General features: G+C 43.0%; 3 protein-coding genes across 10 annotated transcripts; 1 reads left to right on the top strand and 2 right to left on the bottom strand.

Moving 5' to 3' along the window:
* Positions 1 to 41: 41 nt before the first annotated feature.
* ART4 (ADP-ribosyltransferase 4 (inactive) (Dombrock blood group)) lies at positions 42 to 15,457 on the bottom strand. 4 transcript variants are annotated; one of them, XM_075727922.1, is made up of 5 exons: positions 14,890 to 15,457; positions 12,837 to 13,563; positions 11,757 to 12,035; positions 2,672 to 2,768; positions 42 to 1,076 (listed from the first exon to the last, which is right to left on the bottom strand). In XM_075727922.1, the coding sequence occupies exons 1-3, from the start codon at positions 14,971 to 14,973 to the stop codon at positions 11,941 to 11,943; spliced, it is 906 nt and encodes a 301-aa protein (XP_075584037.1). In that variant the 5' UTR covers positions 14,974 to 15,457; the 3' UTR covers positions 42 to 1,076; positions 2,672 to 2,768; positions 11,757 to 11,940. The 4 variants fall into 4 exon arrangements, with proteins under 4 accessions (XP_075584037.1, XP_075584035.1, XP_075584036.1 ...); XM_075727920.1 differs by lacking the exon at positions 42 to 1,076 and adding an exon at positions 1,494 to 1,659 and having other exon boundaries at positions 2,058 to 2,768; XM_075727921.1 differs by lacking the exon at positions 42 to 1,076 and adding an exon at positions 1,498 to 1,659.
* Positions 3,413 to 6,794, bottom strand: SMCO3 (single-pass membrane protein with coiled-coil domains 3). Of its 5 annotated transcripts, none has more exons than XM_075727927.1 (2): positions 6,756 to 6,794; positions 3,413 to 4,416 (listed from the first exon to the last, which is right to left on the bottom strand). In XM_075727927.1, exon 2 carries the CDS (start codon positions 4,397 to 4,399, stop codon positions 3,722 to 3,724), a length of 678 nt encoding a protein of 225 aa, XP_075584042.1. In that variant the 5' UTR covers positions 4,400 to 4,416; positions 6,756 to 6,794; the 3' UTR covers positions 3,413 to 3,721. The 5 variants fall into 5 exon arrangements, with proteins under 5 accessions (XP_075584042.1, XP_075584039.1, XP_075584041.1 ...); XM_075727924.1 differs by lacking the exon at positions 6,756 to 6,794 and adding an exon at positions 6,199 to 6,238; XM_075727926.1 differs by lacking the exon at positions 6,756 to 6,794 and adding an exon at positions 6,199 to 6,238 and having other exon boundaries at positions 3,413 to 4,413.
* On the top strand, positions 7,024 to 9,951 carry C1H12orf60 (chromosome 1 C12orf60 homolog). Its single transcript, XM_075705294.1, has 2 exons — positions 7,024 to 7,081; positions 9,155 to 9,951. The coding sequence occupies exons 1-2, from the start codon at positions 7,024 to 7,026 to the stop codon at positions 9,949 to 9,951; spliced, it is 855 nt and encodes a 284-aa protein (XP_075561409.1).
* Positions 15,458 to 17,024: the final 1,567 nt, after the last annotated feature.

Genomic DNA, 17,024 nt, shown 5'->3' with positions numbered 1-17,024 from the left:
CAGAACAAGGAATCCATTTGCTATTTCCCATCAGCAGGCAAGTGCTCAGCCATCTCCAGGAAAGCAGGGCTCCATCACACATAATGGTTACTTGGGAAGGTAAATGCCATCACTCGAAATGTCTCCCCCATTCTTCTTCCCCCAGCTTTATATGCTGAGCATGATGTCATATGGTATGGAATGTCCCTTTGGTCAGCTGGGGTCAGCTGTCCCAGCTGTGCCCCCTCCCAACTTCTTGTGCACCCCCAGCCTCCTCGCTGGTGGGGTGGGGTGAGAAGCAGAAAAGGCCTTGACTCTGTGAGCACAGCTCAGCAGTAACTAAAACATCTGTATTATCAACACCATTTCCAGCACAAATCCAAAACATAGCCCCATACTAGCTACTATAAAGAAAATTAACTCTATCCCAGCCAAAACCAGCACAGTTGCAAACTGCACAAAATCCAAGTTGGCAGATGGCCAGCCCAGGAGCATCCTCAGAGCCAGGGCTTTAGGAGCTCTCAGCACCTAGAGAGTCTTGCTAACCATGTACACAGCAGAGTCATCCCCACCTTATGCCTCTTTGGCCTGTTCTTTTATATTGTTCTTGTTGCCAGAAAGAATTTGCTGCAGGACAGATTTTGGTTTCCACCATCCAGTATTTCTACACAGGTCTGAAAGTGGTTTAGATTGGTTTTGGCTGGTTTATAGTTTCTTTTCTTCTTTGGGGCTGTTCTTATTTGGAACATGCATATTATGCAGTTTTAATTCTTAATCCTTTTTCCAGAACAACAGACTGAGAACAGGGAGAATGGTTGACGGGGTGTGATGGGAACGCTGTGGTCATGCACATCCCTGTCATGTACCATGTCACTGGAGAGAGCAACAGCTGAGGCTTTGAAGATTGGCTGCTCCTCACAGACCTTGGGGTCTTCTGTCATAACAATACTGGGCTCCGTGGGGACAGTGGTACTGCCACAGCCTTAACTGCTTTCTCCCAGCAGTGTCTGCTGACTTGGAGCTGACTTGGAGGACAATAGTTCTCTCACATTTTTCACTTGGTACTTCTGTCATGCCAAGAGGCAGCTCCAGGGAGTCTAGAGGAGAAGTATCAGCAGACTGGTTAACCCCAGACTGGTTATGACATCTTTGGAGGACCAAGTGTAAGACAGGTCAGAGGGCTAGAGAGAGCAGGAATTATTTTGTGGGGCAGAATTTCAATCACCAAGAAGAAACAGAGCTAAGCTGTTTCTGCTCTACTGGGTGCTCTCCCTTGCATCTAGCCAGTTAGATGCATGTTGCACTCAGTTTGAGTATATAACTTGGTAATGCAGGTAATTCCCGTTGATTTTCTTATTGCTAGAGTTGGGGGAAAGAGTTTGGGAAGGTTCTAAGCTGATCAACAGGTTTTTTTACCTCAAAGCCACCTTGTTATGGCTGGATGTTGCCATACCCCTCTATGAGGTCATGGGCGGCCCTCCTGGGGCCCAGCTGGGTGGGGATGCCGGCCCAGCCTCTGTGAGTTCACAGCCTCCTGCGTCATAAGCAGAGGGACAGGCGGCTGCCTGCCAGCCTCCAACATCTTCAACATCTTCTAACATCTCATGGACATGAGGACACCTTCCACACCTGCTGTTGCGGGCAAGCCAGCTTTCCTTTAAGCCCACCAGGAACAAGGATCTATCAAGAGGTGAATATAATTCGTATATCTTTATGTTCCTCATTGCATATCCCAGTTCCCCTGACACTGCTTAGAATTTGCTTTCAAGAAAATGTGGACAAGCTGCCTGAAAAGTACAACAGATTTGTTTTTATTTGACTCCACTACAGCAGTGATTGGCACTCTCACAAAGATATGTACTGAGCTAGTGGGTTTTCTTCCTAAATTAGAATGTACATTTGCACATAGAAAGTCAGCAGGAGCCTCTCCAACACTCAAATATTGCTGTTCTGCTGGTTGACAGTCTCTTGCCTCTAAACAAGTGCCTCTAAACTGAGCGCCACTTTTGTCAGGAAATGGGAGATGGCACATCTTGGAGAAATGATGCTTAAGGTCACCATGCCACCCACCACAATACCTCGTGTGAGGCAAGGCAGCACTCTTTGCCTCCTCTGAATTGCTTCTCCTGACCCACATCGCCCAGTCTGTGGCTTGTGCTGGTCCCAGTTTGTCAGTCCCTGGCACCCATCCATGCTCCTGAACCCTGGGCTTTCTCCCTGGTGGCTGGCAGAGTGGCTTGAGAGCCAGCAGCTGCATTGCCATCTAGTGGCTTTTGAACACAAAAGCAAAGAGGAGTCAGAAAAGGTGATTAAAAGTGTGAACAGCGGGGGGGGGAGAATAAAAACACCAAAACCAAGAATAGAAGGGTTATGAAGCCAATGGAGAGCTTCCCTGTTGAAATCTCACCCATCTCTCTACTTTCACAGGCACAATCTAGTTATTAATATAATAAACTAATATTGCTAATATTGAATATTAATAAGCAAGCATGAATTTGAATATGCTTTTAGTATGGGGGAAGCTGGTAATAGAAAAGGAACCTATACACAATCCTACTAGATTAGTCTATTAATCTTTTTTCATTATTTGGTTTAAGATTGTTTTTTGAGACAGAACAAAAAAACACAAACCAAGTACAGGAAAGAGAGGTATTACAATATTCAGGTACATTTTTATTAATTCTTAAACTACCTTTTTTCTTCCACAGGTCAAAGCAAAAAAAGCAAACCACAGCAAATCAGAGCGAGACTGCAAATCATGTTCTTGTTTTCAGCTTTGTTTTTAAAATCTGAAAAATAAGGACATTTGGTAGCACATTAAATGCAGAATCTGAGCATGCTTTTGGCAGTCCCACATTGGTGGGACTGGGTAAAGCACGTGAAAATAAATTTAGCATGTTAATAGGGCTGCAATCCTACAGACACTTGTATATGTGTATAATCCCATTTCAACCAACAGAGCAGCAACTGTGCACAGAAATATTTACCCGTGGGTTGGCAGGAGCAGGGCATTACTGAGCTTATAAAAAGTTATTCACAGCCAGGCATGCCTGGAACACTACAGCTGGTTTCTCTCAGTTGTGGGGCAAGGTTGTGTGTGTTTGCCTGTAGGCCCATGCTTCACTTACCTGCTATTCTACTGGGACTAGAGTTTATTTAAAGAAGATCTCTCGCTGGATCTTTAGGCAGGGATGGGACAGGAAATAGCAGTTAAATATGCTTCAGCTAGTCCTTGTAAGCAGTTCAATGAACAGGGAATCCAGCCTATCAGATTTAGCACTAATCCACACTAAGACTTTAGCAACTACAGCTGTCTTGATGAGCCCTCCAGATGATGACATGGACTGGCTTGTTGAAATTGTTTTCTCCCATCATGTTGTCATCTTTGATATAGAAACACAGTAAAAGAAAAATCACACCTTCTCACCACTACTGCTCCAGCAGTGAATATTATTGTCACTAGTACACATTACAGTTCAAGGTTATCTACAATGCATTCCAGAAAATAGCTGAAGGAAAGGTGCAAAGTATTTGAAGAGTTACCTCCCAGAAGCACCTATAAGCCAGTTCCCTATTAATATATTTCAGTGCAAATTCCCTCATCTGTCACATCTCTTGCTCTGCTGCCACTAATAAGAAAAAAAGCCATCGGTAGTTCATTCACCATAATGAATCAAAAAGGTTTCTGCAGGTGTAGCTGCTGCAGCCACTATCACAGCAGGAGAGAGAACTCCAACTTCATTCACTGAACCTGCTGTCTCACCAAAGAAGTCACTTCATGTATGGCATGCTGGTACTTCTCTGAGGCTGCTTTAAACTCAGCCAGGTGCTTCTCATAGCTTCTCACAGCTGCCAGAAGCTGATTCCTCTCCATGGCTCCCAGGATGGCATGGAGGATCATTTCAATGCCAAGCCCAAGAATGGTGATGCTGATACCCCCGAGAACAGATGCAGCTATCTGTGCAAGGAGACTGACGAGTTTGCTCACAGTGAGAGTTATAAGATTGGAGCCAAGAATTTTGATAGCTACCATCCCAGCCATTGAAGTCGCTTCTCCAAGAACAACGGAAAGAACTTTATGGGCTATTGCAATTTTCTCCAACTCGGGCTCTTTGATATCATACAGCTTCTGGTACAGTGCAGGCTCTAGCTTTTCCTTCATGTCACTATCAATCTTCTGTACCTGACGCTGAATCTCACTCATCGCTTGAATCATAATGTCACAGTTTTCCTTGACAGTGCTGCTCGCTCTCATCTGAATGCGGGTAATGGTACATCCCAGGTGTTCATTCAGCACTCCAGCCAGCTCATTTGTTGCATGGAAATTCATGGACATGCAGTTGAGCAATTCTTGGTGCAGATGGATCAATTCTTGCCTTCTCTTGGGGTTATCTGGGTAAAGGAGGTCACTCAGCGCCATTCTTCAGAAATAGGCTACTTCAAGAGAGAAAAGAAATCTCTTACTCTGTTCAACACCCATAACCCTAGCCCTTGAAAAGCAATGAAATGTCCATTGTCTCTGCCTCACTGGTTCTTTTTATACTCAGCAGGTCAAATCCCAAGGCATAGCTTGTAAATACAGAAATCTTAGTTCTTGTTTTAGCCAAATGATTGGAAAAGGACCTTATGAGACATTGAACATACTCAGAGCAACAAAAATAGCTAACAAATATGTAATTAGAAAATTGGTAAAATGAACATGGGCCATTCTTTACCTTGGAAACTGAAGATGGTAGAAGCTGAACTAGTTCACTAAAAATGGAACAATCTCATCTAATCAGCAGAATCTAAAATAAGCTGTGGAAGTGAAAGGCCTTTTCTAGACACATTTTTGTATCAGCCTATTTTTTTCAGTTAGTGGCATCTGATTTTTAAACAACTATGATGACTGCTGGAGTGGACACAGTCTGTATCAGCATAAGGGTGTTTTATGCCAGTGTAGCTTATTTCTCCTCACATTCCAGAGAAAATGTTACTATATATAAGCACTCTGTGCTTATACTAATAAGCTCACACTCAGGAATTCATAGAGAATAGTAAAATTAACTATAATAAACCCATCCTAACTTATATCACCTTACACACATGTCCCACTGTGTTTTCTTCCCTGATATTTAGCCTGTGCTTTCTCATTGTTTATTCAGCTCTCTAATGCTGTAATCGATTCCCCATTGTTTTTTCCCTCATGAACATCAAACAGCTGCTGACAGCCCCGTGATGTTCAACATGCCGTGTAAGCACTGTGAGGTGCGCTACTCCAGCAGGACGTCTGTGATGGCAGACTGCCTCGGAGCACCATGCACCAGCTTGCAGTGGGAGCCCCGCTTGCGCAGCCATGCTCCCTCCATAGCTAGGGTGTCCTGCGTGGAGCTAATATCAGCAGGTGCTGATCAAAGTCCTATCACCAAACTCCTAAGACATGACTGAGCAGAATCTAGCCCTCCCTTATCACTGTACAGACCAGAGCACAAAATTTAGCTTCTTTGATTCTTCCCCTGCAACTACTTCTGTCTAATCCTTATGGTACCATTCTCCTCTGAGTTGTTGCTGGTTTGCCAGCAAAAGGGCATATTTAATACATTTTTCTTTATTACCTGCATGTCAATATACAGAGTTCAAAGTGACTGAGTTACCAGTGGTCATGGAGTTACTCCTCATTACTAAGCTTCTGTAATCAATTCTGTGCCGCTTCCCTTTAACCCATCATCAGCTGCAAAGTAAAAATGCTTTAGCATGATTTTGACTTAAATGTGTATGTCTTTGCAACAGGGGCAAACTGCAAATGAGTAGGATAACTCGTTTCTTTGTTTGCGCTTTTGCATTCTCAGCCCTCATTGCAAATCTGAGCCACTTTTATGCAGTGCTTAGCATTTTTCCAAGATAAACATCTTCTTACTGTTGGTGCCTACATATCACAGTTATAGCTATAAATAGTTATGTGTAGGGGACTAGCTAGATTTTTCTTGTTAAAAAGATACCTGTATGTCATTTTGGTCCTTTGTAGTTCTTGCATTATCGCCTGACTGCAAATCATCTGACACTGACCCAGCTGTATTTTACTAAACACACCCTCCCCCACAAGATCACTGTAGAAAAACAGAATAATTTCAACAGTCCCCTAGCCAACTTTTAGTCTCAGTGTTGAAATACAAGCCAGTCTGAAGAGAATTTTTTCCACAATATTTTGTACAGTACTGTACATTTCTTCCAGCTACATACCTTGTAGCTCCATCAAGAGAATAAACTCTTTAACACATCTTTCTTTTTCTTCAAGCTGGAGGGAGCAAAGTATATATACAGTAAAGGAATTTTCAGGAAGCATAAAGCCATGTCAATACAAGGTATGAATTCATCTCAGTCCTGCCTCAGTGATGTTGCTGGCTTGCTCTCTGACTCAGTGTGATATTACATCCTTTCTACTCCAGTGATGTATTGTTGAAAGGTCATTTATTTTACCTTATTTGTAGAAACCGAGAAGACAAAATGTTCTAAGAGGAATAGCACCTCAACAAACATTTTACATACTAGACAGATGTGGAGGAGACTTTTAGCATCTACTCTTTATGCATGATTATTTCAGCTTCCGATAACTGTTCAGATTTTGCTTCTTAGTGCTAAAATTACCTCTTACTCTTCACATTAACACTTTTGCTAGTTTTTACATTTGCTTTCTAGAGTTAGGCAGGTCACATATATTTCTGTATTTCTGACTATTTCTCCAGCTCTAGGGAGATTTTCTCCAGAAGCTTTTCTAATTAAACATTTAGACTGCCTACCTGATTTTGTCTGAGTGCTCCTGCAATCAGTTGAATGTGTACGGGACAGTGACTTCATCCTCTTTCCCCTGTGTTCCTCTGGTGGTTTCCAGCAGCATGTGATGAGTTAGGGATCCAAAGCTTGGGCTTCAGCTGGGTCCTGTTGCTTGCCTGCTTGTCATTAATTCTATTGTTATGTTTATCCAGATTCATTCCATTTTCTTCCTCCTTCCTATTTTAACACATTTCATTTCATTTTGTGCTAGTTCCCAATTGTTAGGTCCTCCAAATGCCTTCTGTTCCTGGTGAGAACAGGTACAGCATGAATCTCTCTGCCTACGACAAAGGTACTGTCACAGGTACCTACAGCTGTGGCTGAAAGGGCATGGTGTTGCTTGCTGTTCTCAGAACACGAAATATGTAGGAGAGCGCTTTTCATTCATACAGATACAGGATTAGTTTTTGTACTGGGATTTATCAATTTGTATTTTTTGTAAGTATAAACAATAAACACTAATGCTTGCAGCTGTTCCTTGAAATAATGAATTGTTGCCATGACTGGTTTTGTACACCTATGAATTATGGAAGAAAAGTTGAACAGTCTCACACAAATAGAAAAATAGATACCACAGAGAGTGAAAAGAAGCTTTGTCTGTCCCAGCAAGGCAAGCTTGTCCTTCTGCCTTCATCCAAGCTAGACATCTTCCATGCTCTGATCCTTAGAAGGATGGACCTGCTGCCCACTAGGCTCTGATCATGAATGCTGCCTCCCCAGTAAAGAATGGTTGAGTTCTCAGATGAAAGCAAAAGATCAAGCATAAAATGAGTACTCTGCAGTTGCCAGCTTGTTTTCCCCTGAAAACTGAGCTGTTCTATTCAACCCAGAGCCAGAGTACCAAACTCCCCTTGTCTTCAGAACTGTAGGCATCAGAAGATGAGCTGAGAGAGAACACTAATGATTTAACTATTACATTTCTGCAATGGTCAATTAGTTGTGACTCCTGTTATTAACTGAGAATGCCATGTAGTCCTGAAATACTTCTTCCAATATTGGACTGAATTTAATTCATCAAGCTGGCAACTGCCTGTGTGTCACATTCTGTAGTCTGGAAGCTGCTTTCAGGTCCTCAAAGTTTACAGTGGATGCAAATTCTTTTCTTCTAGAGTCCCTACTCTATCATTTGGAACATGACAGAAAATCATTTAAACAGTAAGCAAGCAGTTTTGTTCCTGCTTTACTCCAGGTCTTTAGGGAAGATTAATAGCTATCGTTTCAGACCTATTAAGTTTGGAGGAAAGACTTCATCTGGAGTGCCTGTCACCCTTCTTTGCTGCAACTTCCCAGGTCCTCTCCTCTGATGCCATGAGAGTGGAAGAAGTGGTGTGGAGCCCCAGAGCCAGCTCTGGATGAAGAGCAGTTGAGGCTAAAATCGATTTTGCCATTTCACACAATTTCAGATCACTTTTGCCATGGGAAGGGAAAGAAAGAAGAGGCAGAGGGCTGAGATAAGCAGTGAGAGAAAAGTCTTAAAAAAATATGCAGTGGGATGGGAAGTTGCAATGGCTTGGACACATCTAACTGCACATCTAACCACAGCAATAGCTGATGAAACATGTCTGCTTCAACCAGTCTGGCTTTCCAGGGCTCTGGCACAAGCAAAGGCAAAATCAGGAGCAGTCCCTCAGCTGTGTGCTGTCCCAGGACTGTGCCTGCCTGCAGTTGGTCTTGGGAGAACTCTTAGGTGAAAGCAGGACATAACTTCCTTAATGGTCAAAACGGTAGCAAGACGGGAGCCCAAGTGAGGAGAATGTTTTGTGCTTCCACCTATCAAGGAGATAGACAGATAACGGGTCACTTCACAGGAAACTGTAGGCTGTCAAAACATTGCATTACTCAGCCTTCAATTGCTTTGCCTCTTGAATGTATATGCCTGATGCATTTGACTTCACTGTGTCTACTCCCCCCTCCCCAGAATATGAGTTTAATTCTGTGTAGACCCATCAGTATATACAAACTGAAGGAATATAGTTCTAAAGATGATGTAAAGTAGATTGTTTGCTAGGACTCCCAAAAATTTACCAATAAACACCAAAAGGCAAGAATAATTCACTTACAGCACTTCCAGTAGTTTTCAGATTGCATGCTGAAGGTCAGAGTCATACTTCCTGCAGCCATAAGAGTAACAATAGTTGCAGCTGTTTACACCATATTTTGCTGGCGTGCTTGGTAAGACCCCTGAAAAGGCTGACCAAGAGCTTTTTCTGTGTTTTCTTCTAACTGTAATGTCTTGGGGGAGGGCAGGTCAGGTGGGTTGACAATTTGTAATATTGGTTTCAGAAATATAATTCAGAAAATTAATTTAAAATATATCCAGTTATATTCCCCTGCATCTTCTGGATTTTCTTTGTTTGCTTTTCAGAGTCAGATACCACTCAAGAAATGTTAGCCCGCCTCGGTTTTAAGAGTGATAAAGAAAGGCTAGTCAGGGCCTGCCAGAATCTGCATGACTTAGTGTACATCTATGTCTCTTCAACCAACACAATATTCCGACTTCTCAATGAGCATCTTGGCACCAATTTCCCCATCATGTCAGTAAAAGAAAACTTCAGCATTAAAGAGAATCTGCAGCTCCTGGTCAATGCCTTGAAAGAGATGCAAGCCACCATGGAAACAAAAGACAAAGATGTACAGGAAAGCATCAGCCACAGTTTCTATGCTAAGATTGCTGGTCCCATTATCTCCTTGCAGGACAAGATCGCTGCAGTAAAGGAACTTTATGAGAAATACAAGGGGGTTGTAGAAAGCATCATGGGTGTACTTGTTGCCGTGATGTTGAAACATGACAATTTCCCTGACACAGTAGAGTCTGCTATTCATCAGTTACTGAGTTCACCTGCCTTATCCCTCCAAGTATCAGAACTTCTCATGGACTATGCTGATATTGTGAAGATGCTGCAACAAAACGAGGCACCAAGTACCACAGAAGGCAGCTCCTCCTCAAGTGGAACATCACAACAGCTCAGGCTTCGCTCTCTACCCTCCTCCTCTTCGCTTCTTGTTTTCCTACAGGCTATCCTTCGAGGACACAGATCCATAAAGAAAAGCCTGAAAATAGCAGCTGACTACTTAGAGGAGGCTTTCAGGGTGCTGAAGCCACCTTGTGAAGTATTCCAAACCTTTGTTAAAATGGTTGAAGCCTGCAGTGATAACAGATAAGCAGCAAGAGTCATAAATGTGCTGATCTGTCAGAAATCCATCTTGATTCCTGTAATTCTCACATAGGAAAGAGTTTAAGCATGTTTGAACACACATACAAGAGGTATCTGCAGCAGCTGCTTCTAAGCTTTTCATTCTTTTTTGAAATCTGGGCTTAGTATCTTTGAGTATTTAGGGGTCAAAATCAAGTTCTGAAAGCTTATTATTTCAAAACACTGGTAAATCAAGAGCAACAAGAAAGTAACATGAAATATAGACAGAAAACAAGCTAATAGTAAAATAGTTCTGTATTAAATCTGTTTTAGCTGCCTAGGCAAGCGCATGTCAGGATTTCAGGGACAGCAGTTCAGTTTTACAGAGCATGTTACTAGGTTTTAGATGATTAGATGATGGCCTCTGCCATTACAGACACCTAAATCTGATACACAAGATGCTGAGCCTCAGACTCCTCCATTTAATCTGCTAAAACCTGAAGTCATCCAAATTCCTTAAGTGCCTGCATTTCTAATGCTAATATTTCTCGTGTGCCTAAGTTCTGCATTCCTTGCCACAGGATTTCCAACAGAATGGCAGCACCAAGCTTATATGGAGCTGCTCTGAGAGCCAAGCAGTTCACACAGGTGCTTTTGGCTGTCCTTACTTTTGACTAACCAGCTGATCGGCAGCTTGTGCAATCCTCTTATATTCAGATCTCGTTTGGATAGCTAACTTGTTGCTTACTGTTTTGAACAGGCGATGGTAAATGCAGAACTCCAGCTTCCTGCCAAGATCAGCAGTGACGGAAAGCTGGGGTGATTTGTGAAATGTGTCAGTGAGTTTCAGTTCAATTATTTGATGACAGCACTGCAAAGTTAAATCACCATGACTAGTCTCCTTGGACCAGTGAGATAACCTCTCTGACCATAGCCTCAGACAAGGGCTAGCATCAGTGGGGGTGAGGGACCAGGGGTGAAGAAGCAACCAAGGTATGTTGGAAAGGGGAACTGCAGGCAGAAAATGTTTCTTATCATTTCCACACTGTTATTTTTTGGAGATGGGATAACTTCATAGATGTTCTGACTTGGGTGTCTAAGGCTCCAGAATTGCTAAATGAATGCATAAAAGTAAGAGGAGTCTATAGCTAAATCAGAAGTTCCAGTTCCAATTTGTGCTCTTGATTCAACCTCCAGCATTAGACATTGCAGACCAGCAAAGTAGAAAGGCAGGTAAATGAATTTCAGTCACATCCAACACCCATGAAGACAGCAGTGGGCTCCACAGGGTCTCCTTCATTTCAGCGTGAAATGACCAGCATGTATTCATCAGCCACTAGAGGAGTATTATAAACACAGGATCTGCCTGAGTTTTTTTAAAAAAATTGCTAAAGTCCAACATGAAAGATGAAGACAGGCCTGACAAGTCTCATGATCCTCTGCTGCTAAGTTCATGTCTCAAGGCAGCTTTATGCTTCTGTCCCCCACGTGTGAGATGCAGACAGTCAGCTTGAGATAAGAGCTATGGCTTTGGTGCATGGGGTCATGCAGCAAGGAAAGACCGCTGTGCAGCAACCACAGACTTTACTGTCCCCTGGGACCCTGCATTCAAAGGAGATATGCAAAGCTGCATAGTTACCCACTCAACTTTACCACCATGCTGCCTTTTGCATCCCATGGGCAGACTCTCACTAAAAATAAAGGTACTAAGAGATCTGTAGAGAGTCCAAAGTCCATGTGTGTCTTTCCTGAATGCCTAAGGGAAAAGCTACCTACAGTGAAGGGTGTCACTGCCCTACTCTTCAGAAAGGCCATAGGTAACTGCCCTCCTACCTGAATGGGTCCAGGGAATGTCTGTTTTGATGAACCAGGCTGAATGTTCCAGTCTCAGCTGGAGAGCGGCAGCTGAAAGCAAAGGGAGGGTTGAACCTTCTGTAACAACAGGAACTCCAGAGACTGGTTTGTGAATTCTTCTTGCCCACTACTGAAGTGTATACATCTGGATATGTCCAGAGGATCAGTCATTGCGGGCCAAGCACAAGAAAACTCCAACTACACTAGGAAGAACAGCAGAGGCGAGCACAGTAGAACCACTGTTCTTGCTTCTTGAAGCTGAAAGAAAGTCAAGAGAGCAGTCATTTAGACCTCTTTTGGCTGCCTAAAGCTTCCTGCACTTGCTAACACAGCCTTTGCCCGGAAGAGCCATTTCCTCAAGTCTGCCTACTACTCTGGCTTAAGTCTAGGCACAAACCCTCACTCCTGAATGATTGTTTTATGCTCAAAGGTTGCATTAACACACAATTGTTCAAAGAGACAAAAGCAAGAATCCTGTATTGCTGGTGGACTCACAGAAGGACAGGGCTATGGAACAGGCCCAGTGAGGTCTTCCAGCACAGAATAGTTATCTCTGTAGCCAGGATACTCACAGTATGTGCTTTGCCAAATGATACCTTTCCTCCCTTCTGCCACAGGAGAAAGAACACAACTAAAGCAGCAGTAGTTTTGTCTTGAGGCTTGAAGTGTAGCAGCCTTGCAGGCCACCAGAATAAATATCTGAATTCAAGCTGCCTATAGATTTCATCTGCCCTTGCAGTAAGAAAGCTGTAGACCCAAATGCTTGTGTCCTATGACATCCTTGCAATGGCAGATGGGATAAATGGAGACTGCAAAGAAGCCTGAGACCTGCTCTGTACCAGAGATGGATTAATCTTTAGTGAGCTGCAGGGTGCTTCCAAGTTTCATCACAAACAGATGAAAAGTGGGTCATGTGGCTCTCGTAGGTGAACAAAGCAGACAAGCTACAGATTTGGCTTTGACTGTGGCCCCATGTAGCTGCAGCTGGTGAGGGCTGCTTGGGATACTTGAGACCAGACTTTCCTGCGTCCTGCCTGCATGAAGGGCTATATACAATACCTTTCACAAGCTGGCAGTGGTACCTGCTGTAGTTCCCCACAGAATGCAGATGCAGCCGGTTACCATGCTGTGTCCGAGAGAAGCTTTTGACAAGGAATACCTCATAAGGGGGAATGAGGACTTCCTTCTCTGATGTGTAGTAAGAAAAACCTTGCACAGCTGCTCCCTGGCAAGTGGTTACTGTGAACAAAGTTTCATTCCCAAACTTCTGGGCTTCATTCCAGAGGCGGGAGGTGGAGGTGAAACGGCCAAATCGCACCCTGCTGCCTACCATGGCCTCAATATATAAGTCTTTTACACCCCTGTGCACCTGGTAGCATTTACGTTTTCCCATGCTCTCCTTGTTGCTCTGCCGTTGCTTCATTATCTGGATAGCAGTCGTTAGGTAAAAGTGAAAATATTTGAAAGTGAAGTTGTGTCTGTAGTGCTCTGGAGAGCTTCCTGCTGTAGATGTGGCCCAGTTCAGCTGAGAGTGGAGGGAAGAGTTCATGGTGTAAGCCATGAGGACTATGGCATGGCTCTTATGCATCTCCCTCAGAAGACCAACAGGGCTCTTTAGCAAAGCCTCCTGAGCCTTCTTCCAGAGACTCAGATAGTCCTTGTTAGCAGCTATTTCCTTTTGGAAATAGTCTCCTTGCTCCAGTTCTTCCATCACCTGCTCTCTGCACCCCAAATACTGGTCATCAAAGGAATGCAGAGCCATATCCATCATGAGGTGGGACACAGTCTGCAACATAAAAGCAAATTAAGATTAGCGTTAGAAGTGTGAATTTTTTGTGTATCTCTATGGATGCAAGCCAGGTTTTTCCCTACCATCTTCTTGCCTCCTTGGCATTATTAGTAGAGCAAGCACAGCAGGTAGGCATCCTTGAGAAGACCTTCCTGAGCAACCTCAGGTTCTCGTCCAAGCCCCACCTCAGGCAAATGCCAGCCAGGATGCCAGAGTTCTTATTTTATGTGGATCAGTAGCATTAAAAACTTCAGGAGAGTTTGTCCTTCAGAGGGTGAGAGTATAGACCCTGCAGGACAGACCCATGGTCCATTTATTTCAATATTCTGCTCATGATTAGTAAGTAGTTTTGAAGAGAGAAATAATGAGCAAAACAATGTGCTCAGGGCAGTGCAGCCTCAACACATCTCAGGGGTGAATTTCTTCTTCCTGTCTTGTCATTCCTCTTGGACATGTTTTGGCTCCAGCAAATGATGTTCAGTACTACAATATAGTAGCACTGTGCCAAAGCTTTCGTTCATCCAGTTTGTCTTAGTGAGGCCAGCTGGGCTTGTCATGTAAATAAACATTAAACACATGAGTAGGGATTTACACAAATGGGTGCTATAACAGGAAAATTACCTCTAATATATCCTGTCTATGAAATGGCACACTAATTATCTGTCTAGCATTTCTAATTAATAAAAACCTTGTGTAATAAGACCTAAGAAATGGTGTCAGTTATGACATTGTTCTTTTTGCTTTTCGTTCCCCTAGTAGACTAGTCAAGTACTGTAGTCAGTTGACAGTTGAACTCTACAAATAGATATTCACTTCAACTCAAATACTCAACCTAGACACATAAACAAATGGATACCTTTATTAGCCTCTGAAGTTATACTGGCCCATAAACTATACAGGATTCAGTTTATTTCTCCGTACCATAATTGCTCTGAGAGAAAGCTGAAAGGCAGTCACAAGTAATAGAGCAATATTGTCACTGTCCTATCCAACAACACACTGCTTTTGCCAGAGCCTCAACTGAGACAGGCTGGAAAATAAGAGGAACAATTCCATGAGATCTACTCAGAAAAACACCCTGGAAACCATCATCTCCAAATGAGATGAAATTTCCAACCAAGTAGTTAAAAGGAATTAGGAGAAGTGAGAAATGGAACAGAGCAACTGAAAGTAGAAGAGTTTAAGCTGAATGCAGAGATCCTTAAAGAACAGGTTTCAAATAAAAAAAAAAAAAAAAGAAAAAAAAAGGAAAAAAAAGGTTTATTTCAGTAGGGTGAGCAATTTCTCCATTTCAAATAAAGAACAATGTTTACCCCCTCTTACCAGCCTTTGCAAGGAGATCAGCAACAGAAGGCCGGCCAGCAGCACTGGCATCTTAGAGTCCACCCAAGACACTGTAAAGAACATTGAGCTTATCCAGAGGTCATTTACACCTGTTTCTTTCCCTTTTTTCTTGAACTGGAAAATTCTGCCATTTGAAATTTGCACTCAGGTTTTGGTGACAATTCTTCAACCAAAGATTGTTCACCAAAATCTTACAGCAATTCAGAGGTTGTTAATCAAACAAAACAGACAATTTACTGGTAGAAGTGTGCCCACAATCCATAAGGAAGGATCTGATTGTGCCAACTCCAGCTTGTATAGATGTCCTTCACCTTGATAGTTCTCTTAATTCCAAGGTATCTGGTGTTCTTGTTCTTGCAAAAAGGAAGAAAACTCTGGCTTGGAGAAGTCTAAGGCAGTTCTCTCCTGAGGAGTGATGTGTCAGGATGAGGTGGAGAGCACTCCCTGGTCAAGAGACTAAAAAGCTCTTTTAAAGAAGTGCAGAGCTCTGATAAAACCAACGCGGAATCGCAGGGTAGGTTGGGATCCCATCTGGAAGCAGCGATAATGTAACTGTCCTTCTCCTCCTTAGCTCCCCCTGGTTTCTGATAATGTGCTGCCAACCCTACCTTATACCACTGCAGAGTGGCACCTTGTTGAACTGTTTACATTGGGTACACTCAAAATGAGTGTGTAAATACAGATTCTATACTGAGACTAACCCCTCTCTAGTAGCTGCTTTCCAGTCACCCTTCTAAATAATGGCAGTAAGTGTCCTGGTTTTGGCTGGGATAGAGTTCATTTTCTTCCTAGTAGCTGGCATAGTGCTGTGGTTTGGATTTAGGATGAGAATAATGCTGATAACACACTGATGTTTTAGTTGTTGCTAAGTACTGCTTACACTAGTCAAGGACTTTTCAATTTCTCATGCCCTGCCAGTGAGAAGCTGGGAGGGGGCACAGCCAGAATAGTTGACCCGAACTGGCCAAAGGGCTATTCCATACCATATGATGTCATGCTCAGTATATAAACTGGGGGGAGTTGGCCGGGGGGCAGTGATCGCTGCTCGGGAACTGTCTGGGTATCAGTTGGCAGATGGTGAACAATCACATTGTGCATCACTTGCTTTGTATATTATTATTACTATTATTATTATATTGTTATTATTACTACTACTATTTTATTTTTTATTTTATTTTATTTTATTTTATTTCAATTATTAAACTTTTTTTATCTCAGCCCAGGAGTTTTCTCACTCTTACTCCTCCGATTCTCTCCCCCATCCCACTGGGGCAGGGGGAGTGAACGAGCAGCTGCGTGGTGCTTAGTTGCTGGCTAGGGTTAAAGCACGACAGTGAGTTACTCACCTGCAAAGCCCCATGGCCTCTGATAACATTTCTGCACAGAAAAAGAGCCAAAAGGAGGAGTCAGGGACTCGTTCTGACTACAGAAAAGTGAAGTCCATTTCCATTGCCTACTAGTGATAGGCTAGGTGAGGGGGGCACCTGCAGACATGGTGTGATTCCCTGAGAAAAGAGATGTTTGTGTAGCTGCTTGGATTCTGTGGACACAGCATTTGTTGAATATTGCTGAAATAGGGTGAGAGATGACATAAAGGTCTCATACTGGGTTGCTTTCAAAGTCATCATCTGCACCAGGTGATGCTGCTGACAGTATCTGCAGCCACTGGTGATACGAGATAATGACACAAAGGATGATGCAAAGTGATAAATACAGCCTATCTACTTCTCCTTCTTGGAATTGCCCTATGATCTTAGGCTGTGTTTCAGAAAGCAGTTCGACTGCTAAAAGGGAGTCCAGAGAAGGGGTTGTGAATTTATTCAGAGGCATCTCCTCCCCTGTTCATGTAGAGATAAAAAGGAGCTAAACTGTGACAGGCACCAGCAGGAACTTGGCAATCAGGATAAACAGCCCCACCAGACTGTCAGTTGCAGATTATGTCACTTGCTTATTTTTCCCTTCTGGCCTCTTAATGTATGTTGTACTATGAAGTGAATGAGGAAGAAAGCACACTGGATTTACACTTTCAAATGCTTCAAAAGCAACGTAGTGTACGATTTATTGCGTGGTGAGAAATACAATGTCCATAAGATGGCAGCAGAGGAATTGTAGTG

The sequence above is a fragment of the Pelecanus crispus genome, chromosome 1 (assembly GCF_030463565.1).
Source record: "Pelecanus crispus isolate bPelCri1 chromosome 1, bPelCri1.pri, whole genome shotgun sequence".
Classification (NCBI taxonomy): domain Eukaryota; kingdom Metazoa; phylum Chordata; class Aves; order Pelecaniformes; family Pelecanidae; genus Pelecanus; species Pelecanus crispus.
The sequence above is the reverse complement of the archived record's forward strand: the minus strand, read 5'-3'. Positions and strand labels throughout refer to the sequence as shown.